Source organism: Trematomus bernacchii, unplaced genomic scaffold (genome assembly GCF_902827165.1).
Source record: "Trematomus bernacchii unplaced genomic scaffold, fTreBer1.1, whole genome shotgun sequence".
NCBI lineage: Eukaryota > Metazoa > Chordata > Actinopteri > Perciformes > Nototheniidae > Trematomus > Trematomus bernacchii.
Window position 1 is genome coordinate 19,224,493 of NW_022987564.1, and position 27,183 is coordinate 19,251,675.

Here is a 27,183-nt window from a genome sequence, read left to right on the forward strand (position 1 = left end):
AAGAAAAGTAGGTAATATAATACATTAAAAGAATCCGTTACCTGCAGGAAGCCCACTTCTAGCAGAGGGAAATCAAAGGCACATTCTATTGGTGTGGCTGTGATGTGGTAGCTGATGGGTAGAGCAGTTGATATGACACTGGTGACGGCGATCGCCTCGAATGAACGACCAGAGCTTTCAAAGGGTGGAGGCCTCCTCTTGTTGGGAACAGCTGTAAGAAAACAATCCACATGAATAAAATAAAATAATAACTAATATATAAAACGTGGTTTTAGTGAGTCCCACTATTACACATCAATACGAAGAAAGGTATTCACATGATCCAATGTTGAATCGTTACAATTAATGTGCAGGAAAATATTTAAGAATATAGTCTGTTTACACAACTGTTGGATTTTACATTAAAGAGGCCCTATAATGCTTCAAGGGGTTTTCCCTTTCCTGTAGTGCGTTATACAGGTTGTTGTGAATGTAACTGTTCTCTCCATCACACTCCCCCCTTGCATGAAACTCCTCCATTGGACTCCTTTGTTTACTTCTGTAACATAGTGACATCACTTTGAAACACTCGAGCTTCAATTGGCTAGCACTCCAACACATTGTACGTGATATGCTAAGGGTGGGACAATATCTGATACTTCTCTAAGCTTTTGACCAATCACAACAGAGCCGACCAGCTAACCAATCAGAGCAGACTGGGCTCTGGTTTCAGACAGAGGGTGAAAAGAGGTGCTGCAGCTCAGGCAGTATGAGACAAATAAAGAGCCTTTTGTACATTAAGGCATGGAGACATGTCACAGAAGAGACAATACATACTGATATGAACCTGAAAATGAGCATATATGTCCTCTTTAAAGAAGGGCACCTTAAATCAAAACTACAATCATGCTTTGTACCATTTTCCTCCATGGTGGTGGCGCTCTCTCCAATGTGAATGGCGTCCACGTAGAAATCTGCACCAGAAGCGTCTTTGTAGAGGTAAACCTCCAGTAGAGTGTATTTGCCTCCAATATAATCATTCTGCAGGGAACTCTCCATGTCCATGCATTTGTAACTCCATCTGTTGGGAAATAATCACAATTAAAGACGGAACTCTGCTGGGAAGTTTGCAAGCATGCACAAATGAAATGGATTTTTCACGGACTTGTCGCCCTTGTTGAAGAGAGTGGGGATCTTTGCGGTCTCTGTCTTGGTTTCGCCTTGGCTGTCGCTGTAGGTGAACTTCAATCCAACTTCATCTTTCAACATTCCCTTGTATGCGAAGCAAAGCTGCAAGGAACAAAACAATGAATGATGAAGAGATCATTTACAGTATAAATGCTAACAATAAATAAAGCAGTCTCGTGTCTCACCGTGGGATGCTTGGCCAATGCCACTGAATCGTAGTTGCCACCGGACTCTTTGGTGTAACTGTTCTTGAAAAGGACCCCGGCGTTTTTCAGGGACCACAGGCCACAGAAAGCAAAGTTTTTCACTGGAGTCCCTTCTGCAGCAGTATCAAACTGGGGGGGGGGGCGGGGGGGGGGGGGGGGGGGGGGGGGTGCAAGAAATCAGAAAACTGTGAGAATCCTAGGTGCTCTCCAAAGATTAGAGGTCTGTGAAGCGATTCCAAGAACTAAAAGCAGTGTTTGATGAAGTTAGTCAGCAGTGGAGGAAAGTAACTAAGCACATTTACTCACTTGTAAAAGAGTATTCCTACACTCTGGTACTTCTACTTTTACTTATCTACAAGATCTGCGTTATTCTCCCACTTCTGTTAGTCAGTTAATGAAAGACATGGACACAGGAAATGCTTTTATTTGTTAGTATTTTTCAAGGTATGAACTCAACACACGTGCAATGAGTTTTCGGGCTCATCATTAACAGTCAGTACCAACTCAGTCCTTGTTTTGCCCCTCACTGACCTGCGAGTTGTCGTTTTCAAAGTCTTTGAAGTACTTCACATCAGTCCCCTCAGTGATCAGGATCTCTTCGGGACACTCGCCCTTCATCATGTCCTCCAGAGCTGACTGCACCTGTTCACATCACACACTGGATGTTAGAAGTCGTGTCGTTTTCTTTTGTACAGCCCAATAGTGTTGGATTAAAAGTGCCGTACTCAATTATTAAAAAAATGTATTTGACTTGACTTGAGTATTTCTATTTAATGCTACTTTATACTTCTACTCCACTAATTCTTTGGAAGACAATATCGTACTTTGTACTCCACTACATTAATCGAACATCTTTACCTAATAGTTACTAAATGAATTGCCTCAACACAATCTTAGCTAAAAAATCAATGATCATTTAGAGAGAGGTTAACATATCCAGTACTAGTATATAAAGTAATTCAAATTGGCTCAAACTTTACATTTTGTGTTGAACACATTAATGCATTAATAATCATAATCCAGTAATTTAATATGTCACTTTAGTCAAACATTATTGCCAAAATAAAATGTGATATTATAAAGTTGTTATGTTAAGACGTGTTTATAAAACTGTAAAGTTTGTGTGCTTTTTTAAATAAAGGCTTACATATATAATCCCGATCACACTGAATAATAAGGCTTACTATATCTGAGCAAAAAAAGAGACGGAAAGACATTTTTGCACAACAGACCTCAGACCCAGTTGCATTGAAAGCGATGGGCTTTGTTGGGATTCCCCCCCACAGCAGAGTGAAGGTCTCCATGTTGCTCTTCCCCTTGGTGACCTCAGCAACAGTGATGTTGGTGTCGGAGCCTAAGACCTCATAGTGAAGAGGTTTGAAATCCCCTGTAGTCCAAAAGACAGAAGATCACTTCATTGGTTGCCCTTTTGCTGGTAAAACAACAAATACAACCGCAAAGTATTCCACTGACAAGCTATACTTTTCTGTCTCTTCATACCTCTGTCAGAGTTGAATGTGACTGTGAAGGTTTTGTCCTGTTTGGTGACCTGGACTTTGTCGGGCTTGATGGACCAAAGGTGGTTCAAGGAGGCTTGCACCTCAGCAGCTGAGGCGCTGACTGCAATTGGTCCTAAAAAATAAAAATAAAAAGTTGATGGATGAACATAATCGCTCACATATACTACTGGTAATCAGATGGATTATTGGAGTTAATCGGTTGGTCGTTTGATTCATCTTTCATGCAAAACTGACGGAAAAGGCTTTTTTTAGCCTCCACAATGTGAAGATGTCCGGCTTTCCTCGGTTTTCTATCACATTTAAGACATTTCAAGACATCACCTACAATATTTACTATTTCCTGACAATTCACAGACCAAACAAATAATCAATTAATCTAGAAAATAATCTTCAGATTATTTTATTTTATAAATAATCAAATGTTGCAGCCCTACAGTTGATAGGTTGGGTCCTTTTATGTATGCAGTGGTGATATTTAAAGTTTTTTTTTATTTTTTAAATGAATCAATTGTAAAATACAATACCTGTCTTTGTATCTCCGTAGCCCAGGCTGAAGAAGGTGTTCCCACAAAGGTGGCTGGCACAGCTGCTGCTGACCGTTACCTCCTGGACCTCTTTGACTGCGGCGCTATTGCTGGGCCAGGATTCAAAGGTCAGCACCTGAGAAACAGACAGTGAGCGGAGGTGAGTTACACAAACAAGAAAGAGTAAGTAATTCCTTTAGAAGGGGAAGACAATTTATAGTTTTTGTTATAGTGATTTCCTACTAAATTCTCCAAAATTACTTTTACAAACCCCATGAAAAGAAATGTGCCAGCACTGTAACGGAGGGAAAATGCAAATTTTTCAGTCAAGAAAGGATAATTAATTGCTTAAAACACAGTAAGGTCTTGTAGTATTTTGGTGTATAAAAAGAAAAATGCAGCACGACAGCAAGAAAGTAATAGAAATAAGCCGTACCTTACATTGTACCTTATTAGAGTACTGATAGAAACCACTACCCGCACATTTTAATTAGCTGCTTTTAACAGAAACGTTTTTAGCTGAATTTTATAAAGCATACACATTAATTTAATATTAGTTGTATAGTTGTTTGCCTTTGTAGGTCTTTTGAATCACTGTTTAAAGTTATAGTTCAACATTTTGGGGAAATTATACCGTTGTCCTTATGTTACATAAAGGCTGGAAATAGGAGACAATGTTAGCTTAGCATAAAGGAAACAGCGAGCTAGTTTCTATTTTTCTTAACAAAATTTGAAGCATAAAAAAACGTTTGTGCTGCTCTTTTTATTTACTGGGAGCAATGACTTCCTTGGATATTTTCAATAGCTTTCCACCTGTTTCCAGTCTATAAGCTAAGCTAAGCTAAAGTCATATAGCTGTAGCGGCTGTAGACAGGGGGAAACAGCTAGCTACTTCTGTTTAAAAAAAAGAATAACAGAAATGTAAGCACTGCATTACTTGGAGGCAGTGGCCTCCTTGGATGGTGCTGGCTAGCTTTTGTGTTCCCAGTTTTCATGTCTATGCTAAGCTAAGCTAACAGGTTTGAGCTGTAGTGCACAGATAAGAGAGATGTATCAATCCATTCTTTAAAGGGGAGATGAGCAGAACAACTAAAGATTAGCAACTACATACCTGTTCCTCATTGAACACTTGATATTGAGCCACAATATTCTGAGCTTCATTGACAGCATCATTTGTCTGGTCTGCTGTAAAGGGACTCTCTTCTTTGAACATGGCAATGTTGATAGAAGCTGCACCTGCATATTCATGATGCAGCATTTCCATGTAGTAACTACATACAAAAACAAAAGAAAATAATTCCACAGCTACAATGTGTGTGACATGAATGCATGATTAGTATTTCTCAAGAAATGAAAAGAGCCACTTAAGTCATACTGTATTGTTACTTACTATTTTCCTTCTTCCAGAGCCATTACTTTAGACTTTTGCGACGCCAATTTTGTATAATGTGAGACATATCTTTCCTGGTATGCAATTTTAACCTGAGGTGGAGGTTGTGGAAAAAACAGGCAGAAAAAATGTAAGCGATTTTAACATCACATAATATCTATATTTAATTCCCAGATCTTTGATTATTTCAAATTGAACTAAAGCATTTTTCTTTGATTATTCAGATGATTCATGTTGAACTTAACCTCTTTTATACCTTGTGTTCTGGGAGGCTGGAGTTGCTGAGGTAGAGCTCACATCTGTCATCACAGTGGAGGTATATATTGTAGTTGGCGGTGGCTGGAGGGCTGAAGAACCCCCTGGTTCGTGAGCTGAAATAATTATGATCAAGAGGGAAAGAGTGGGGCATGGAGTCGATCCACTGTTCCCAGTATCCACTTGTGTTTTGATTGTAGTTCCAAATGTCAGTCAGGTGTCTTGGTGTTGACCCATTCCAAAGTTCCATCTTCAAGCCTCTGCCACCTGGATTTGGAAGAGGTGCATGTGACAAAATGGCAACAAGTGGTGGTGAACCAAAATTAGAGCACGCAAAAGAAAAGTGGAATGGCAAATGTTTCTGTTTCCAGTCATTTTTATAGCAAAACAGATATAAACACTAAAATGTGAGAATGTGCCGCTTTTCTTTGACATATGATTGTAAATTGAATATTTTTGGATTTGGACAAAGTAAGACATCTGAAGACGTCACTTTGTGATCTCTGAAATTATAGTGGCCATTTGTCACTATATTCTGTATATAAATAAATGAAGCTGATAAGATGAATGTTAAAGTTTATCTGATTATAAAATGATGCAGAGAACAGCTGATCTTTTGACGGTACACATCAAAGTCTTTAGTTTTGGTGAACTGTGACAAGTGTTGGCGTGAGATCATCATCTTTAGGACATTTAGTTGACGAGCAGATGCTCTACATTCTTCCATTGTTTAAGATGTCAACTGGTGTTAATGCTTTGTTCAGATAATGATAGGGCGTAACAATCAAAAGAAGAAGAGGACAAGTGTTCTCACCTGGCCAGATTGTCATTTCGTTGTTCATCTCGTGTTTGGCCGACCTGCATGTGATCTTGTCATCAGATACACTCTGGATTTCACAAGGCAGGCCTGAAGAAAAATCCAACATCAGTGATTACAATTATTTCACTATAACAGACCCAATACAAAACAGCAAACAGCTGAAACGCAACGCGAATGACATTTCGTATGGTTTTTTCAGGACTTCACTCAACTTTCAGCTGACATCAAATCTTTGGGAAGAAATTGAAAGGTGAATTACGTCTAAATGGACTGAAAAATAAAGAACAATTATGAAACTTGGTTGAATTTTCCCAGTTCCTCGATTTTTATTCCTGATTCCCTTCATCTTTTTTTGTTGCTTTATTTTACATATTGTGATTACAATTCAAATATTTGTTTTTCTAGTGCATATTTCTGAACATGGTGCACCAGTGGTGTTTGAGGATGATTTGACAAGATAGGAACCAATATTGTTTAAGCCAACATTTTTTATCTTTGCCTAATGTTTTACATCTCCAAGCTTCACTAGTCAACACATGCAAACAGCAATAAGAGTACATAATAGGATGCAAAAAAGTATGGGAACAACTATACAATTCATGTGTGTGCTAGTTTTTGCTCAGGATTATTTTTGCATATGTTTAACTCCTTTTGCTGCTGTGACGCTTCAAACTTTATCGGAGTTAAACATAAACAAATTATATTCAGGGAGAAGAAGCTGTGTGATCTTGGAGTAATGAAAATAAATGTTCACGAAAGTCACGAAATTTTTTCGTGACTTGGCCTGCTATGACATTTTCAAGAAATCTCAAACTTGATTGTTGAGAGTTTTGTACGGAAGAGGATAAGCGCCACATGTGAATTCTTTTTTAAAATCTCAACAGAAGGTTTTTTTTTTTCTTTTATAGATTAAACTCCAATTTGTAATTTAAAAAAACAATTATTCACATTTGGCCCTAATTCCGTAGATTTGTAACTTTAATGCATGTAAGTAAAGGCACATTGAACTATCTTAGTAGTTTAGTTACTTTGATGTATCATTAATATCTGAATGCAATTTCTTCATCATGTTTCACACAAATGTGGGAGAAAAGTTATGTTCATTTTGATTGTTGATTGTGTGAAAGAGCACTGTTCCAACAGAAGATCAACTGTAACTCAAGTCGGTATGTTCCTGACTCAACGTCTTATGAAAGATCCAGCACCTTTGTCATGCTCTGCTGTGTCTCAAAGCTTCTAACAGATTCTTTCCTCTTCAGCTCTATGGTTATCTTTTGTTTGCTGCGTCTCAAAGTATGTGCACATTTTGTGTTGCCAAGGATTATCACCATCGCACGAGATTTTTTGTTTTGGTGACACGCAGCTCATTTAAGTTTTGAACACTTTGTATTGTGTGAAAACAAAGTAAGAGAAGTTGTCAGGTGTTGGGTTACCTCCAACGAGAACGCGTGCCGGCGCATCGGTTTGGTCGAAGTTGCGTCCGTGGATGGTCACCAGGGTTCCACCCATGACACTGCCATCGGATGGGGAGACTCCTGTCACCTCTGAACAAAACAATATAATAGTTCACCATAACAAGAATACATATTACAGAGAAAGTCTTTTATTATAAAAAAATTCGGTGTAACATACCTGCATAGGTCTGAAACATGGACAGCTTGCCCAACGCGGAAACCCTGAACAAATCCTTCCCTGCTAAACTCCTAGAGATTTCATTTAAGTACATGTATTAATCCAGAGTTTACAGATCTATCAGAGAGCTTAAAGGTGCATGTATGGAAATCTTAAATTAACTTAAAATTGTAGAAAAATTGCAGAAATGTAGTTACTTAGCATGAGGTCATATATCTTTAAACAATGCTTTACCTTCCAAATTCATTGTCGAGAATGTAACTCAAGTTGTGATGCCCTGTTGGGAATGAAATATAATTATTTAAAGATAGTTTTAACTGTTTCAAAATGTAGCTTTTTATTAAGAGTGTCTGTAATTATGAACTGCCGCTGTGAATGTCTTACCAACATACGTCCCCGTCATTTTGCAGCTCATCCATCCATGCCAAGAAGTGTCAGAGTTCAGTTTGATGCCATATCTAAACATATGAGAAACATTTCATACTGTAATTACTTTATCAAATACAACAAACTTTTTCCATGAATCATTTATCAGGGAATTAGAATTTCCTCCACACATTACACAAAATATTTCTCTGCAGCTGCAATTATGGGGAGACATATCTAAACTTGAATTCATGTGCCTATTATAAATAAAAATGTGCATTATTGTTTCATTTTTGTTACCTTCTGGATGCAATCTACACCTAGACAAATTACTTACAGTTCATCAGAGTTGGGTTTAAGAAAATCACATGGCATCCCTCCCATGTAGGCTCTGCAATAAACAAGATTAGATTCAGTGATTAAATACATGATCAGTTTAGTTCATACATTTCAATATTTTAATGGATTTTAAAGGAAAACAAAGATTTTGCAACATTTCTGTGAAACAGTTGAATACACTTTTACGGATTCTACAGCTGAAGATTTTTTTAAAGATTTATTTTACTGACAACCTTTTCCAATGTATAGATATTTTTGACAGTATTGTAAGAGGCATTTGGTAATATTATTTTTATTTTTAAAGATTTGATTTGATTTTTTAAAGATTTGGGACCAAGCCCAATGTTGTGCACCGACAGAAATGCTAGAGAGATGCATGTTATTTACGTTTGCTTTCTCTCATTCCAGGCTTCCTGATTATTTTCACCTGTGTCTCCTGTGCTCATCAATGTCAGCCCCGCCCCTGATTGGTCCCACCTGTGTCTAGTTACCCTGTGCTTATATTCCCCTGTCTCCCAAGTGTTCTTTGTCAGTTCGTATTGTCTCTTGCTATGGTCAGGTCTATGCTCTTTGTACTCTTGTAAAGTTTGATTCCTCACTACGTGAGCGCTTTCATTTTGTTCCTCTATTTTGTCATCTCGGTTAGAGATTTGATAGTTACCTTTTTTGTTGTTCATTGCTGTATTTTGGAAAATAAAGTATCTTACTAATACTTTACCTCTGTCTCCCGGGTCGTGCAATTGGGTCCTACATCCTAAGTGTCTGAGTTCGTAACACCCAAGCCCCCAGCTCGACCAACTGAGCTATGTGGCGGCTCTTACCATTTTTATTTTATTTTACAATACAATGTTACAGAATACACTTTCAAAATACTAAGGTGTTACAGTTAAATACCTTAAATCCTACTTTCCATTTCTAAGCATTTTCAGACTAAATATTTATTTAAGACATTTTGCCAATCAAAACCTTTCTTCTTAGCTTAATGAATGCATGAAAACTTGTTTCTTAAGCATTCCTTAGTAGTTCAATCTGTGCTCTTTTATAAGATATTTACAGGATATCATATCAAATCTGTCAGAAATTGCACTGATTTAAATAACAACAACATGTACTTTAATTAAGTAAGATGAACATTTTAAAATGATATGCTATTTATTTGATTAATTGTATCTTTGTTTGCTGTTTGAATTGTACTTTTGTAAAGCGACTTTGAGTACTCAGAAAAGCGCGTTATCAATTGAATTTATTATTATTATTATTATTATTTTATGTGTACCTCAAAAACCTGACATTGAGGCCATTGGTGCTCCTAGCAGTGTTGCTTCCATACACATCAGTGAAGGTGCGCCCGGTGATTGTCACCACGGAGCCTGCAGAGATTTTGAAGTGAGTTAAATATCAAGTTTCCACTGTGAACTGTGAATTGAATAGATGCTATAGAAGTAAAGAACGGTACCTGGAGGACCACTGACTGGAGTCATAGAGCCGATAGTAGGCGTGCGATACCACATAGTCTGAGAATGGTAAAATAAATAGTTAAAAACACAAACTTGACTGGAGCATCAGATAAATGGAGGTGTCTTGTACGTACAGAAAAGCTGCAATGGTATGATTTGTGCACGCGATTGCACATACTGCTGTCAGGAATGGGAACACCGTCCACACTCACATGGACCACATAGCGACCATTCGGCATTGCTCTGTGATGGAAAAGAATAGTCATTTTTGATAGAAGATGTGACTTATACAAGATGGTGTATTCTCAATGAAGGGTCTGTTGCTCCTACCTGGTGTAACAGGTGATCTGCTTGCCGTGTGTGGAGTCTTTCTCCACGTCACAGGGGATTGACAGGGTGTCCGACACCATGAACACAAGGTTGCCCGTTGAGTATTCACTTGGATTCAGCTTGGGTCTTTCAAGGGCAAAACCTGATACAAACAGGTAAATGCAAAAAGTTATTTTTATTAATTAATAAGCAGACAGGATGAGTCTAACTGAACGAAAACCACTTAAGTGCCACAAGTGTTTAAGAGAATCCAACTTTTGGCACAGTTTAGAAACAAAAAATACACAATATACAGTACATTGTACTTTTCAAAATATATATATATTTTTAACATACAGTAAAAAAACAAAACAAAGAAAGGCTTGACATTTAAAACCATGTTTTAATGTGAATAAAAAAATAAAATAAAGAAAAAATAAGTACAAAAAAATACAAAAAAACAACAAACAGCCCAGATAATTGTTAGACTGATAATGAAAAATGTATACGAATTTAATATAAATTGTTATCATAATAAACGAGAGATAAATATAACATAGATATATAATGAAATGTAAAATACATCAATAATGAATACACAACTGTAACTTCTTTAACCTAATTTATTTCATTTCCTCTATTAAACTGTGGCATTATTAAGGTAAGGTATTTTTAACTAATAGACTATTTAATTGATGTGTCATATGTGTTAAAGCTCTAACAACAGTTTGTATGCTATGTGATGTCATCTCTTACCTGTGCCTGAAATCATCACTCGTGTTGCTCCATTATGGCTGCCTTTGTGTGGACTTATGTAGTTAACGCTTTGAGCACCTGAAATACACATAAATAATCTCTTATTTAATACATACATAGGCTAATAAAGACATTTTACTAAATGGGCCTTTGGGCAGCAAGTACTTGTTTGTAAATTAGCTCACTTTCCGCATTTCAAAAGGTGAACACATCTAGATTCAAGGTCATCCGAATGAAGAAAATGCACGTTTTTTTTTATTGTCTTGTTAGTTTGTTATTGGTTACTTACTGCAGCAGCAGCACCACACTGCGAGGAGGAGACCTGCCGCCTTCATCCAAGACTCCATCCTGGAGATTTCCCAGAATTCCCTGCTGCTTCACCTGCAGCCTGCTGTGATGGAAGCTCTTGAGAAACTGAAAAAAAAGTGCTCAATTAGTGAAATTCATGGTTGTAAAGTAACTAAGTACATTTCCTCAAGTACTGCACTTAAGTAACATTTTGAAATACTTGTACTTTACTTGAGTATTTCCATTTATTGCTACTTTGTACTTCTACTCCACTACAATTCAGAGGTAAATCGTGTACTTTTACACTACATTTATTGAATACCTTTAGTTACTTCACAGATCTGGATGAATGATGTGAAATATACTCAAGTGTTAAATCAGACTTTAGTTCCACCTGGAGTAAATTCACAAGCTACCCTGCAGTATACAAAGTCATTCAAACTAGCTGCACCTTTACCAGCTTTGAGAACACTTTCATGATCAATCATTATAAAACACATCATATATATTATTCTGAAATGGACCAATCTGCACAATGACTACTTTTGGTACTTTGTTTTGATGCCAATACTTTTGTACTTTTACTTGAGTAACATTTTGAATGCAGTACTTTTACTTGTAACAGAGTATTTCTACACTCTGGTACTCATGTACTTTTACGCAAGTAATACATCTAATTAAAAAAACTGAAGAAAAAACATAAAAAATCAAGATATGAAAGAAATATGATTCAGGAATGTTTGTACCCTGAACAAAAAAACAGTGAAGTTACACACAAATATATAATCATAATATAATAACAGCCAAATGGCAATTAATTAACTTTCAAACGTTCAAAGTAAATGTTATAACTTGATATTTTTTAAATAAAATACGATTAAAAAATGATTAAAGCTCACCTGTTGAAAAGGAGGTTGACCAGTGTGTTGACTGAGTCAGCTGTTCACATGGACAGAGAGAGACTGCCTGACAGAGGACAGCACTGACTCTTTATGAGGCTGCTTGTGTCCCGCCCCTCACCTGAGACCAGGAGGAGACTCCACCCACCCCGGTGTCCACATCAACACAACAATGTACATCTGTTGTTGGAATACAACACAGCAAACAGATTTGGCCATTTCCTGTCTTAGAGTCAAACTTACAGTAGGATGAGTAACGGCTTCATGGACGGGAATCAAATCAGACCTTTGTGAAGAGGAAGTAGGGAAACTATAAAAAGTCAGCACCAGTGACACATGTTGGTTAAAGTGATTGGAAATACATATATTAAAAATAAATATATTTGATCTTTCTAGCAGAAGATTTGTACTGCATTCCAACCTCCCAAGTGAATAGTGTACAAACCAGTTTAAATGTGGGGGTGTTTAAAAAAAATATATATTGTGTCCAGACTTTCCTGTACAATTCATATATGAAGCACAACATACATTACATTACATGTTACTTGTTAGATGCTTTTATCCTAAGCGACTTACATACTCAATACTCAATACTGTGGGCAATCCCCACAGGAGCAATTTGGGGTGAAGTGTCTCAGGGACACAACGACATGCTGACTGCAGTGGGGTTTGAACCTGTGCTCCCCTGATCCCAACACCAACGCTCTACCCACTGCACCACACGCCTCACATGTTGGCTGTAACCAACAAAAAATCATAACAACAAAAAACGTGTCTGGGTTGAATAAAACTTACTGTAAGTACATGTTGTATTTTCTGAACAATTACTCATATAAGGGTTCAAATAAAGAGTCATATATTGAGACGCATAAAGGCCAATGGAGGCAATCCATGCATGAAGTAAAAGAAAGAATCTGCCAGAAAAGATGAAAGAATAATCACAATGACTTTAATAGAGACTAATAATGACCCAATGAACTGTGGGTGACGTATTACTTCACTACCAGAGAGCACATGACTCTGGCCGGCCCTACTTTAGGAAATGCAACATTAAAAACTAAGGATTACAATTATATGACTTTGTATGTAACTGGTTATTACATTATATAGCATTGTGAACAAACATATACAAAGTTCCTGTAACATATTATATTAGAAATGTTTTAAATGGAAAAACTGCATTAAATAACAAAACCATGTCCTATCCTGTGTCAATAAACCGAGTTACGACACTCTGCAGCTCGGGGATACAGCCTCGTCATTTCAACTACAATTTTGCAACAACCACACAGAAAATTAAACCAAATCAAAGACAGGAAATGCTTCAATACGAGCTTTAAATACATAATGAGCTAATCGTGTCATTCTGAACTAACAGAAATTAGACTTGTTCAGTACTATTAATCATCAGTCAGTGTTTGTCATTATCTTGTCTGTGCTATTTTCAGTTATGTTCTCTTTCAACACTCATATAAAGCATAAGAAAGCGTTATATCATTTCCTGTATTATCGAACCCTTTCTCTATAGCAGATGAAAAATAAGGTAAATGATGACCTGTTATTTTACTCAAATAAAAACATATTATTTTTTGGTTCTTATTTGTGTTAACAGCTGTAACGAGCTCAGAGGTTTTGAATGGCTTCACATCCATTAAAAACCTTTAAAGTGGACCTATCATGCTATATTTAAATGATATATTGTAGGGCCATACCTATATAAGGTATATTTATACGTTTCTGTTTTCAAAATACCAAACAGATCATGCATTTTAGCCATGCCTCATTTCGCTCTATGTGCTGTTTGCTGTCTACGGGTCTGATTCTGCTGACCCCCTGCAGGAGAGGTGAGCCGTGCTCTGATCAGCTGCTGGGCTGTCAGAAGAGGGGGAGAAAAAGAGATCTCCGTCCTCCGTGTTTTATTATATAGAGTCGTTATTCATTTGTTTTAAAGCTCAATAAATAACAAAGAAGACCTTTGACCGGCACTTTTCTAATTTTGTCCGGAAGATTGAAACTTTAACGGACATCTTGACCGGCGAAAGTAACTGAAACTGAAACTCTGCCGCACGGTCCCCTCGTTCCTTGGAAGAGGCGGAGAGGTGGGTGTTTGTCATCTGCTGGTGGACTAACCGGAGAGAATTACAGTGCTTGCCTCGACGGGGAGGGATTGCATTGAATTAAAGCAGCGGGAGCAAACGCTTGCCTCGGGGAGGGAGAAAGAAAGCCACAGCGGAGAATAAACAGAAGGGTAACCATGGGAACTATGGGCGGGAAGTCTTCTTCGCTGGTTTTGTGGCAGACTACAGCGCCACTTACAGGCCTGGCATATGTACTACAGCGTCTCCAGCGCTTTTGAGCGGCAATGGCCGTGGCCCAACCCCACATTCCCCTGATAGGTGGAGAGTTGGCCCAATAGCCGTAGCGCCACCGTCCTGACGTCAGGACAGTGTTCAAATCTGGATCAGTTTTTATCAGATTCGTTGCAGCCCCGTTTTTAGAGATTTGGGTATGGAGGAAAATAGAGAGGGTTGTGTTTTCTGACACTTGGTGAGTTCCCTGGAACACCGGGGACACATATTCATGTATAAAAGACGTACAAAAGTGCATTTTGCATGATAGGTCCCCTTTAAGCTAAACATTGCCACTTGAGATTTTCTGAGAAAACTCTTTTGTTGAAAAAAATGCAGTGGTAAGTATTTAACTATTTACTCGAGTACACATTTGAGATATTTGTCCCAAGTATTTTAATTTGATTGCTTTAAACTTCTACTCTTTGTACTTTCTACTCCGCTACATTCGTTTCACAGATGTATTTACTACTTATTCTACTACTACTGTACTACTTAATACTAGATTTGGGCACACAATACTTAGGAAAACACTTTAAAATATGATTATTCGGTATAGATTAAACCCTCAAACATTATATTTAAGTAACTACAACAATGATTGGGGATAATGAATTAGCAGCAATCTTGCTAAAAAGTAGCTGCTTTTGCTTTAAAATATGTATTTAAAAAAATGTAGCCATGATTTGTTTTACTCCTCATACTTTAAGTTAATTTTCCTAATCATACTTAAATACTTTTATTAAAGCGCCATTTTCCATGCAGTACTTTTACTTCAAATTGAGTGTTTTCACAGAATGGTATCCGTACTTTCACCCAAGTATAACACGGGAGGGGTAGCAGATGTTCAGCTTTCATCCCCAGGCCTTCGCTGTAGAAGAAGCAGCTTCCACAGAGAAATGTATATTCTTACGCAACGTCCGTGAGAACAGCAGCAGCCCACAAGCCGTTCCATTACCAAGACAAAGGGAGTTCTGTCATCCTTTCTTTTACTGTCATTTTATTGTCAGCTCGAACCATCAGTCATGTTGTTAAGTAAAGAAGAGGAAGGTGATGACAGACAAATCAAATGCTCCTCGTCTTCAAGTTATTCATTGATGGCATCATTCAAAAGAGAAAAATCATTCATTATGTACAAAACAAACGTTCCAAAATAACATGTGTTAAATTGTGAGCAAATAAGCTAAATAATATTTTTCCCAAATTAATGTTTTTCTTCAACTAACTTCTAAAATTGCTGGATTTTCTAAATGCGAAAAAATAATCCTACTGTAATGAGAAGTCAACCTCAACATTTTGGGATTTCTTTTAATAATGCTTCCAGTATTCAGTGGTCAAAGAAGAATTCAGATCCTTCACTTAAGTAAATTGTATTTATGCGTGTGTAGTAGTTCGTATGTATGTGTATATATATTTCTTGTTTTATATATGGAAATAAACTGTCAGGATTTGTTTTTTAAATGGTGTTTAGTTTGAACCTGGTGCAATTTAATTTAATTTAATTTCAAACCTTTATTTATCCAGGTGTATCCCATTGAGATCATTGATCTCTTTTAAAAGGGAGACCTGCTCAAGTAGGTTCCACATGAAACATAAAAACATAAACAGAACAACAAAAGGACATCATACAGCATCATTACAGGGATTACAATTTACATAACTATCCACATGAACAGGTACCAACAGCTTCCGATTGAGTAGCATCCAACTGAGCTTTAAAAACATTTAGTGGCACCAGATTGCTCAGTTTCCATTTCAATTGCAGACTATTCCAGGACAGTGGAGCTGCGCAATGCTATCTTCCCTAAGACAGTCCTAGCAGTTGGCACATTTAATAAAACCACAGCATGCGATCTCAGGCAGTAGCCACTTACAATTCGCCGTGAGATCAGGGAGCAGATGTAGGATGGAAGTTTCCCTAACATGGCTTTGTATATAAAAATGTACCAGTGACTGAGCCTCCGTACAGTTAGCGAAGGCAAACCTGCCCTTACATACAGGGTACAGTGATGGGTTAATGCTTTACAGTTTGTCACAAATCTCAGTGCACTGTGATACGCGGCAATGTCATTAAAGGATTTCTATTCTATTCGAAGTACTGACACATTTATGTAACATACTCCATTACGAGTAGAAATCCTACGAACCAAATCTCACATTGGTAAAAGTACAGAAGATTATCAGCAAAATGTGCTTAAAGTATCAAAAGGAAAAGCAGAATATATATGACAGAATCATGGCCTCCTCATGTGACATTTGGAGATTGTTAGTATTGTATCATGTCGTAATTTAATGTTTTATTTTTTGCACCTCAAGTAGTTAATTTAATCGTTTGTTTTAATACAAAATAAAAAAGTGAATAAAGCTGTAAAATAAAGAAGTGGAGTTAAAGCACATTATTCCCTCTATAAATTGAATAATGGTTACCGTTTCTTCCATTAGCATTCTGACCAGGATTGTGCACGTGTCCTAATATGTTGGCAAACAGGCACACACATAGATGTCACAGATAATAGCACCTACACACAGGGGCTGCTGTATGAAGACACAAGCAGGCTCTCACACCATCCACGCCATAACTACAAACAACCTGAAACAAAAGATACCCATCAGTATAATATGAGGAGCGCACGCTACACTGACAGCTCCTCTGACGTCTGGAATCACCATGCGGCAGATATGTGGTCCAGCAGGTCAGACAGTGATGTGTCACCTGAGAGCCTCCTGTGATACTGAACACAATATCTACTGATAAGGAGCTCGAGATGTGTTCCACCTCAGCAAGAGATATTTTCAATGAGACAATGTTGTATTTTCAGAACATAAAATCATTCACTGATTTCCAAATGTAAAAACTTCCTGGCTCATTTAAAATAAAAATATCAATAAATAAATAACAAATAGATCATTATCTTTTATATGCATCAATTATGTATTCATAAACAAGTTATTTATGTTAAATATATATCTATATATATTTGTTTTACATTATCGGTTTTTTCTTTCATAGAGATGCACCTCAGTCAAATGACCAAATAATGCAGTTAAGAGTAAGAATAACAAATATATTGTATATTAATGTATTGGTTATTAATTAATATTTTATTGATTATTTATATAAATCATTTATTTCTGAAAAGCTATATATATGTTTTTTTATTTTTTTTTACCAATGCCTCAGTGAAATGACTGATAATGCAGTAACATTAAGAACAACAAATATAATCTTTTATATACACATAAATAAATATAACTGAATATATATATATTAGATTTTTTTTCTTTTTGAGAAATGCAGAGCATCACTAAAATCACTTTTTCACTGGTGTGATTATAATAATATAAGTACTGACCAAAACATCTGAAACAGTCCCACAGCCAGGTATGGGAGAGAGACTTGACATTTCTCTCATTCCGTCTGCAGTCTTTTTTTAAACACAAAATCCATCATGCTGTCTCTCGAAACACAATAGGAATACAAGTTCAAATGCTTTAGTTTTCAAAAGCCCTTAATTACATGTCAAACAGGTGTTTAGTTCTAAGAAAGAAAATATCAGGACCCCAATGACCAAAATAGGCATGACTTTATTATTTTTCCAAAACTGCTGCATAACAAACTAAAATCAATATGAAAACACACAATAGAAAATAAAAAGAACACTTCAGCATTGCTCACAATGAGAACAAACATCAGTTTGGATTTTAATTGTGGATCTACAGAGAGTAAAAAAATGTCTAGACGGGGAATCGTCTCATTCACAAGGTGGCGTGTTGAGCTAGAAAAGCTCGGATTCTCTGCAGGAGCTCTTTCTTCACACTGTCTGGCACGAGTGCTGCATAGGAAGAAACATGGTGGATATATTAGTGTACACTACAGTAATGCATTAAGCATTCATATCATTCAAAACACTGTTTATTTTGTACTAGACTGCATTATGTTGAGAGGTGTTCAAACCAGACAGCACCTGTCAGTGTACAGCAGCACAAAAACAACTGCGCCACGCATGAAATGCTCTAAATGTAACATTGTCTCAACATAACCTCATTTATCATATCATAGTATCTGTTCAAACATGGCTCAACAATGTGTTCTTTACTGTGCAGCCTTTGTACTGTGAAGCTCTGATTGAAAGACATTGGCATGCAGGGTAAGAAAGACATATATATATATATATAATATATATATTTTAAAGCTCTTTTTGGACAATCTTACTGATAAAATCATATTTTATGAAATGGAATTTTTTTAACCGTGCAGTTAAAAAAAACAGTGGTTGATTGATGACTGTTAGTTATTTTAACCTCTTAAAGCCCTTTAGTTTCCCCGATATTGTTCTCTATTTAGGAGCTTTAAGTTTGGGATAGCCCACCTGTCTCACTTTATCACACATATTCTGCATCAAATCATTCTTCATGTCATTTTTGTTTTTTCCACAAGCCATAAGACGATTGAACGCATGAGTTCTGTGAAGTGCCTGTATATCCTTATAGCATTCATGTGTACAGCACACAGATGTATTGTGTGTGTCAGCCTAGCATTTTAGCTAATCTTATTCTACATGTATATAGTTGACCTCTTCTGCATTGACTCGTACATTGGTCACTTGCAACATCACCTTGTACTATTTTATTTCTATTCTGTTTCTTCCTGCACAATTTTTTATGTTATTTGTCTTGAATAATTGAATCTATACGCTGTTTGGAATGGGTGAAATGTTCGCTTCTCGTGGCTGCTCCATTCGGTTTTTAAATGGGGACACCTGGATTGAGTATTCTAGTTTGTTTCCAATTAATTATCACTTGAATTTCTCTGTGAGATCACTAAATATTAAACACACCTCATCTCATTCTATCTCGTGTTTTGAGCAATATTGCATACATTTTCCCCCCAAATATTGTATCTCTAGAAACCTTCAAAATTAAAATAAAGTTCTGATGTTTAAAATAAAATGTGACTGCTGTTTTTATTCACGATGCCAGAACGTGCCTCTTTGTTTTCTTGAGTAGATTATATTCCCATATTCTTTAATTTGGTTATTCTACTTGATATTCATATTCACTTCATATGCTTAAGGTAAAGTGTCTTTTTCTGTTCTGTTTTTTTTTAAAAATCAGTTTAGCTTGCGGTTTGTTTTGATATCTTATACGGTATGTTCTTTAATTGTTTCTCTGTAATGTATTCCTATGTCCAGGAGCATGGGAACACATTAGCAGCACAACTTGAGTATGGTTTGTATTTGTGTGCATCTTCCACCCCCTGCTGTTGTGTTTGCACATACCTCTGCCTTTTGGTGTGACTTCTGTAACCAGATCCTCCACTGTGACATGCTCCAGGCCCTTTTCTTTGATCACATCTGCACAAAATAATTCATCAGCAATGCAGCTTCATTAAAAGCACCGTTACACACAAAGACAAAGACAAATCCAATACCTTTGCAGTGTGCCTTCAGCTGATCCTTCCATCCACACTCCACCAGCTTTGCCCTGAGCAGTTCCTTCAACCTGCGGCCAACATTTACATTTAGTATACACTATTTACACATCTAAATGGTCTCTGAAAGCATTATTCCGACCTCAGTGAAGATAACAGCTGAACTCACCGCTCCCGTTCCCCCATTTCTATCAGCTTCTGGTTTATTGCAGCCCTCATCTGAGAGTCTTTGCTCATGGTCTGTCAAAGCCCAACACACACAGTTAGAATTTCCGTTTAAATGCAACTACTTCATGGGAATTTAGCTACGAAACCATTTGTATTTCACCAGCTATAAAGTAAACGTTACCTTATGTCGAGATGTATCAGCTGGGGAACACACAGTCCCTTCACAAAACCATACCGACTAAAACACCCTCAGTAGTGTAACGGTTCCGCTTTGGCCGTTAATGTTTTCTAGCAAACAACGTCACTGCTTAAAAAAAACACAGCATGTAGAAAATAGCTTACTTTAATAACAAATGAATACATTTTTTTAGGACAACCATAGTTATCAAATCACTTATTAAAACCCTTTTAGAGAAATACAAGAACTCAAACTCCCATGAGCACCAGGGCATTTTGTGTCCGCTGCGAAATGGCTCCGGGTCTGCCAAACAGGAAACGTGTTCTGCAACAGCATTTTCTTGCTTCATATCAACTTATGCACACACTAGTCATATAAAATAGATATGGCTGCGTCAAATTATTCCTTGAAGGTGAACAGGGAGCTGTTGGACCCCAACTTTGAGAGCTACAGGTTATCTCTGGACTCCATACCGACGTACAACGTTGAGCTGGATGCTGGTGAGAGACACTTAACAGACAGTTAGCAAGGGTGCCAGCTAGCCTAGCACTGAGGATGCCACACTGTGATAGCTAACCTTAGTAACAAGTTCAGTTATATGAATGAACAGGTTGTTCATCATTTTGAAAAGTACGTTTTTAATGCTTATTAATAATATTGAAAGCTAATTATAATATTAGTAGCTGTAGTCATTTTGCTCCAATTATACTTTATGCTATTGGGTTCAGTCTCCCTAAGAAGAAGTGTGACATCATTATTCAAATAAGTATAAATATTAACATTATTATTTTTATTTACTACAAATATTTTTTATGAGAACAATTTTTGACTCACAAACATAAGTTCATGTTTTATACTATCAAAAACATCCAGGACATACAACACAACTCACTCCACACATGCAGGTTAATCCAAGTTATACTCATCCAGTATGTTCACTACTTACAGAATACTGCACTTTCTGCATTTGTACTACAACTTTACTATTTAAAACACTAAAAGTGAAAAGCTATAGTGAAATAAGCAGATAATAAAGCAATGATAGAGAGTGTTATGCTGGTATGTTTACACATTAAATTCACACAAAACAAAGAAACATATTTATTTCACATACATGGACTTTGAACCTGGCTTTACAGCTTCAAATGGGACTAGGTAATTCAATTTAATTTGCTTTCCAAATCGCAATGTTTTTTTCTGCTTGATATACCCAGAATAACCTTGTAAACAAAATATACAGTAGAAGTTTACAAAGACTTAATAACAGCCAGTTAACCACAAAATAAAGCCTACAATGATTAGTATGGGAACCAGAGTTGTTGGTTATTAGTTGTAAAGCATATATTTAAAAGGATGGAGTATACTTATAGTAGTCTCACATGCACAACACTTTATTAATAACAAAAATATGATAGTGATGCCTTTTTCTAACCTTCTCTTTTTATCTGTTCTGCAGCCGTGGAGGAGGTGAAGTTGAAGGATACTCAGTACACCCTGGAACATATGCGTGCTTTTGGCATGTACAATTACCTCCACTTAGACCCTTGGTACGAAGACAGTGTTCTGTTTGTGGACTGCAAAGGAAGAGTTCTCAGTCTAACTGTCACTCTGGTAAGAATTAAATCCTTCTTATTTTTCTCTTTGAACTCCTTGTTCCTGGCTTGATCAATTGCCAATACGGTGTTGCCAACCAATTCCTTTGTATTTATTCTTGACGTCAATTCAAATGGATGTGATACTAATGTGATCTAATATGTGGAACTGCAAGTGGTCTTTAATGCATCTGACACACCAGCAGGTGGTGACCAAGTACTTGTGTAATAGCAGCATCAACCTACGATGCATTTCTGGCAGGTGATGTTAAGAAAAATCATATTTTGCAAAAATTCCAAACATTTTACAAGCTGCACTTTTAATGTGGCTCATTATTATTCCCCCTAACTTACTTCAGAGGCAACTAGAGAGGCAGTGAGTACGTTTTAAGAGGGTACAGTTTTTAGACAAGATCTGGTTAATGACAGGAGTGATTACATAATTGACCCAAGTCACTGATCCAGGTTGTTAAGGAAGATGACTCAGATGAGGAGCAAATGAACTTCTCCGCAGTCTTCTTTTATGTATAAGACATCATTGACCATGATTAGAGATAATTGGTGCTACATCAGTGTTTTTTAAAATCAGATCTGGCCTGAAAGATGATCATCCTGCAAGACTGTATTACTGGCTTTCAGTGGCAGCATTACGTGACTCTTTATGAAAATGTGTTGCTCAAACCCTAATTACAATCATCACATGATAATTATGGTCCCTGATGAGGCTTTGTTCGTACATGTGCACGGCATAGGCAGTTCACACAGGGCAGTAACGGATGCTGGATAAAAAGGTCTCAAAGGTGCCTCGTGCATTAGGTAGCGATATAATACGCAGTGTCACGCTCCATGGAAACAACAGGGCAGCTGCTGTGAGGTCCTTTTGAAAATCTGTCAGTTCACGGGATGAGTAATTGATGCTCATGTGGTGGCATTGCTGTGTATTAGTAATAAGGCTCTGAGACAATATGAAGCCGAGTCACATGGGCAGCAACATGACAGGTGGCATCTACGTCTCTCCTGGATGAGTTATTTTTCAGCCCTCATGTTGAAGGAATCTTCTTTTGGCCTTTTAATAAGAATAACTTTATGGTAATGATGTTTTGCTTTGTATTCATATCAGATGTTAAGAGGAGAGTTTTCCTGCGGGATCAGAGTGCCCTATTCAATACGAAAGAAGTGACCTTTCTGCTCCTCACGACTTCAAAGCCTTCTCTTATTAAGTGTTTGCGTCTTTGTGAGTCATGACCACACGGCAGTGCTTATGGATGGCAGTTTAAAAACGACAAATACATCAACCATTTTTACATGATTCAAAAATATATCCCACAGTTGTTTTACTTTCTACCATTCCCAGGCTTTTCTCCACAAATAATGCTTTACAAATTAGTTGATTAATGTATTTGTTGATGGACACAAACAGTTGAAATAACTAACTAACTAATCTTTCAAGCAAAACAGCCAAATCAAATCGTGATTCCAGCTTCATTTGCTATCCGTCCTTTATAATAATTACAATAATAACTTTTTGTATACAGCACCTTTAAAACAAATTCACCAAGTGCTTTACATGGATCAAAAACGGGTCTTTCAGCCAGCAACACACCCAATACAATATACAGCGTTTTCAACAATATAAAAGCTTAAAGTTAAAAGCTTTAATAAAAAGGTGAGTTTTTAATGACATTAACGCAACTTATTATTAATACCTTTGGGTTTTGTATTGTTGATCAGAAAAAAACAAGCAATTTAATGATGTTACCTTAGGCTCTGAACAATTGTTTAAAACACAAAATAAATAATTGTTAACTTATTCCAAACTGTTTGCTCCTTGCATTTGAAAGAATTGGGCATAGTTTATATTAAGGGTTTCGCAATATTTCAAGATAATAATGAATTGTCCTGGTGGAATCATATAGATTATAGAAGAATAGGAACAACCTTTATTTATGCCCAAGGGGAAATGTAATTGTTCACACAGTGCAATACACACACATTAGGTGAATAAATATATACACATACAAACAGATGCATTTATGGTGAAGTGTCAGAGCAAACAGGCTGCCAGGTTTTTCCGGAGGCAGGGAGCAGTTGGGGGTTCGCTGCCTGGATCAAGGACACTTCGGTAATGCCCAGGAGAAGAAATGCAAAGTCCATACAGACTGAGCTACTTGAGGCCTATTTCTTTTCAAAGATATCCCTATACACTTCTTCTAATATGATATAAACAAGCACATTCTAAATCAAATCTCTTCTGAAAATCTCATTAAATTAAATGACATTTAACTTTGTCTCAATCTGATAACTCTGTATTTGTGTGCAAACTACTTTTCATTTGCCAAGTAAATGACTCTCATAAGAGTACACTAAAACAGGCTTTAACATGTGGTTACTTTTATATGGGCTATTGATTTGTTGAATTAGCAGAAAACATGCTATATTGTGATTTATATCGTTATCAAGATATGAAACAACTCTTTATTGGGATTGAAGATCTCATAAAATATTGGCCAGCCCCTCTAAGACTGATGTAGAGACAGTTATATGTTTTCCTGGTTTTGTTGGTGCAGTATTGAATGTCTGTTGTGCTTTTCAGGACACCGCCCTGGGAAAACCGAGAGAGGTGTACAGTTTAACCTCTGACCCCAGCCAGTGTGAGGGTCGTGTGTGTGCGTCGCTCAGCCTCACCTCAGCCACCTGGGCGGCTCTCTCTGACGGAGCCGGCACGCTGACCCTCCTCCGCACCGGCAAGAGGGGAGACGGCACCTTTATGAAGTGGGAGGTAAGAATAAAATGTGTTTACTGTTGTTAGTTAAAACATTTACTATTTTACAATCATGAATACATCTCTGATAGGATATTAGGTGTTTCAGTTGCAATGTTTTCAGCAGTCGATGTGTAGTTGACAGAGCAGTAAGTAGTAGTAGCCGTTTCTCCACCTCTATTGGTGACTGAATGGTAGTGCAGCAACATTACATGAACATTCTATGATATAAAAAAAAGTCCACTATATCTCCAGCGAATAGGTGTAACCTCAAAAATAATTTCATATTTACACTGGCACTTTTACAAAAGACATCTTTGTTTATTTACATTTCTAATGGCACTAGATTGATATTTAGTTCACAGCTGAAAATAAGGCTAGTAGTGGGAGAGATGAGGGATGCTTTTAATGACTGGAGTCAAGCCAGACATCTCAGCAACAGGTGATATCATCTTTGTGGAGCAGCTCTCCTACTGTAGTTATTATAAAAGATCATTCATTTTGATTGTGACAAATATGTTTGTCCATGCCATTAGCTGGTGTCAACGTTTGATATTTTTATGATTTCTCATAATCTTGGATTGCTTGTAAAATAGTTCAAAGATATGGCTGGTGACATTTTTTTTCTTTTCTTTTTCTTAATGTCAATAAAGTCCTTGATTTAACAAGTCTGTGTAACCACAGCCTGATACACATATTCCTCTGTGCAATATCAAAAATTCACTATCATTATTAAAAACACATGAGTGAGTCACAGTGTTGCACTGGGTGACATGGTTATATATAATGATGAACACTAGAGGTGAAGGTGATTTATGTAAGAATGAAGACAAGATTCTGAATAGACAACTTAAAAGCTTTAAAAATGTAAAGAAAAGAGAAAAGAAACTAGATTCTGCTACTGACGCACAGTGATTCTACACACCAAGCTCGGGAAACAACTGGTGAAGCATTATTGTTTGATTTGTTAAAAAAATCCAACAAATACCAGTTCTACATGTTATTTTGTGTACTGTCAATATTCTGAAAAATAAAAAGGCTAGGCCTACACAATTTATCAGGCAGTTTGATTTCATTTTTGTAAAAATCTTGCAGTCACTGAGAGTACATTTATTAAAAAGTGTTTATTTGAGCAAGTTTAGCATGAATGAATGGGAGCTTTTGTGTTAGAATTGCCTGTGAGTTTTCAGTTAATCAGAAACAGTTGATTTAACAAATATTATAATAATATAATATTATACTTTACAAAGCACTAATGCCTTTATATGTACACAGCACAGTACAAATTAGCATCCCTATATACTGAATACCAAATCTAAAAATTCCCACCCTTCGTAAACACAGGCTCTATGATATGAATCCGTCCTACATACTGTATAAGCTGGCTCCTTTTGTAACAAAAGGAAAGAATATTTAAACAAAAGTTGCCCAAAACAATAATTTATTCCAAACTGGTCACAAATAACAAATAAGCAAATTGAGGAGTGCTGGCCTGGTGCACAGGGCATGGCAGCCGGGAGAGAGAGTGGAGCTGTTTCTCAAAGTCGAGGACGCTTACTTGGTAGGACATGTCCTTCCGAGTCAGGTCCTTCAGAGGCTAGGCAAGAATCCTTCCTAGCATTCGGAGAACGAAGAATGGAACAGGCTAGCAAGTGTGCAGGTTTGCGTCATATGCATCTATAATTAGCCAATACTTAGCCTACCTCACGATGTACCTAGCTAATTATGAACTTGCTTTACTTTCACGGAACACATCTATGGTGATAACAAATTTAACAAAGTAACATATTTACTAACACATTTACTACGCCACTGAACATACTTGCATTTAAATGTGTACTGCACGGATTCAGCCATTTTCCGCCTAAGATTTTGAAAATTGGTCCGTGCGCAAAGAATTGTGGGTAATTTAAGACCGCCGAGGATACACATAAGCAGCCTTGACATTTTCCGCAACGAAGGATTCAGTCCTCGGTAGAATTCCAAGGATCCTGTACATTGGAACAGTCCTTCGGCGGGATTCGATGACGTAGCATCCTTGAAATAGAGGCTCTGAAGGATCCTTCCTTGACATTGAGAAGCAGCTTGGGACTGTTCTGCAGCCCTCTTAAATAGTCTGGAACCAGGGGCCACAGGTGGGTCTCATCTCTCCTGATTACAGGACCTGACCCCACCTCCAGACTCTCTGCAAGAAAAAAACTCAGGTTTCAACAGCACCATACAATGGACAACCACAGGGTTGTCACAATACTGACATGTTTACTTATCCGTGGCTTCAAATATTGAGTAGCATTTGGTGAAAGGGTGAGGAAGTCAGAAAGAGAGACAAACTAACGTAGTGTTGACTCTCATAAGAAGAATATACAACATTGTGAGCCCAGCTTCATTCTTTAATCTTGCGTGTGCTATATATTCCTATTCCAAGAGGATAACAAATTCATATTTCAATTACTGTATGAAATACAATAACAAAATATCAATTTTATGATTAATTAAATCTAGCAGCCAGGAGTCTGGAGTCTGGAACTCAGTGGGATTATAGCCTTTAAATTGGCTGTGGTATAATAAAACGTATTTTTATTCAACATAAAAACTTGTCAAAAGAAGCATTTTTTTATTTTGAACTGTTATGCAAATTCAAGCTTTAAAACCAGCTCCTTTGTTTATAAAGCTAAGCCAGTCTTTGGGAAATTGGCTTGTAGATGTGAGGGATCAAGTCTTTCATCAGATGAGTCTTTGTGCACTTTATCCTGTTAATAGCGGAGATTTGGATTGGC

General features: G+C 37.0%; 3 protein-coding genes across 3 annotated transcripts in view; 1 reads left to right on the forward strand and 2 right to left on the reverse strand.

Moving 5' to 3' along the window:
• Positions 1-12,005, reverse strand: part of LOC117477846 (fibrocystin-L-like) — a 54,824-nt gene extending 42,819 nt beyond the window's left edge. Inside the window, 24 exon segments of the mRNA XM_034124621.1 lie at positions 42-211; positions 897-1,060; positions 1,145-1,269; positions 1,353-1,502; positions 1,905-2,015; positions 2,606-2,760; positions 2,874-3,005; positions 3,418-3,553; positions 4,529-4,688; positions 4,808-4,899; positions 5,064-5,329; positions 5,877-5,969; positions 7,316-7,426; positions 7,515-7,585; positions 7,749-7,791; positions 7,899-7,972; positions 8,218-8,271; positions 9,496-9,589; positions 9,676-9,733; positions 9,811-9,919; positions 10,007-10,148; positions 10,742-10,819; positions 11,031-11,155; positions 11,929-12,005. Of these exon segments, the coding sequence (XP_033980512.1) occupies positions 42-211; positions 897-1,060; positions 1,145-1,269; positions 1,353-1,502; positions 1,905-2,015; positions 2,606-2,760; positions 2,874-3,005; positions 3,418-3,553; positions 4,529-4,688; positions 4,808-4,899; positions 5,064-5,329; positions 5,877-5,969; positions 7,316-7,426; positions 7,515-7,585; positions 7,749-7,791; positions 7,899-7,972; positions 8,218-8,271; positions 9,496-9,589; positions 9,676-9,733; positions 9,811-9,919; positions 10,007-10,148; positions 10,742-10,819; positions 11,031-11,088 (2,646 nt within the window). The 5' untranslated portion in view covers positions 11,089-11,155; positions 11,929-12,005.
• A 5,836-nt stretch (positions 12,006-17,841) lies between these two features.
• On the reverse strand, positions 17,842-20,153 carry LOC117478052 (transcription and mRNA export factor ENY2-2-like). Its single transcript, XM_034124922.1, has 5 exons — positions 20,057-20,153; positions 19,877-19,947; positions 19,708-19,778; positions 19,556-19,630; positions 17,842-18,109 (listed from the first exon to the last, which is right to left on the reverse strand). The coding sequence occupies exons 2-5, from the start codon at positions 19,942-19,944 to the stop codon at positions 18,033-18,035; spliced, it is 291 nt and encodes a 96-aa protein (XP_033980813.1). The 5' UTR covers positions 19,945-19,947; positions 20,057-20,153; the 3' UTR covers positions 17,842-18,032.
• A 285-nt stretch (positions 20,154-20,438) lies between these two features.
• nudcd1 (NudC domain containing 1) overlaps positions 20,439-27,183 on the forward strand; it is a 47,652-nt gene continuing 40,907 nt past the window's right edge. Inside the window, exons 1-3 of the mRNA XM_034124176.1 lie at positions 20,439-20,553; positions 21,510-21,664; positions 24,239-24,424. Of these exons, the coding sequence (XP_033980067.1) occupies positions 20,439-20,553; positions 21,510-21,664; positions 24,239-24,424 (456 nt within the window). The remainder of the gene's footprint in view (positions 20,554-21,509; positions 21,665-24,238; positions 24,425-27,183) is intronic.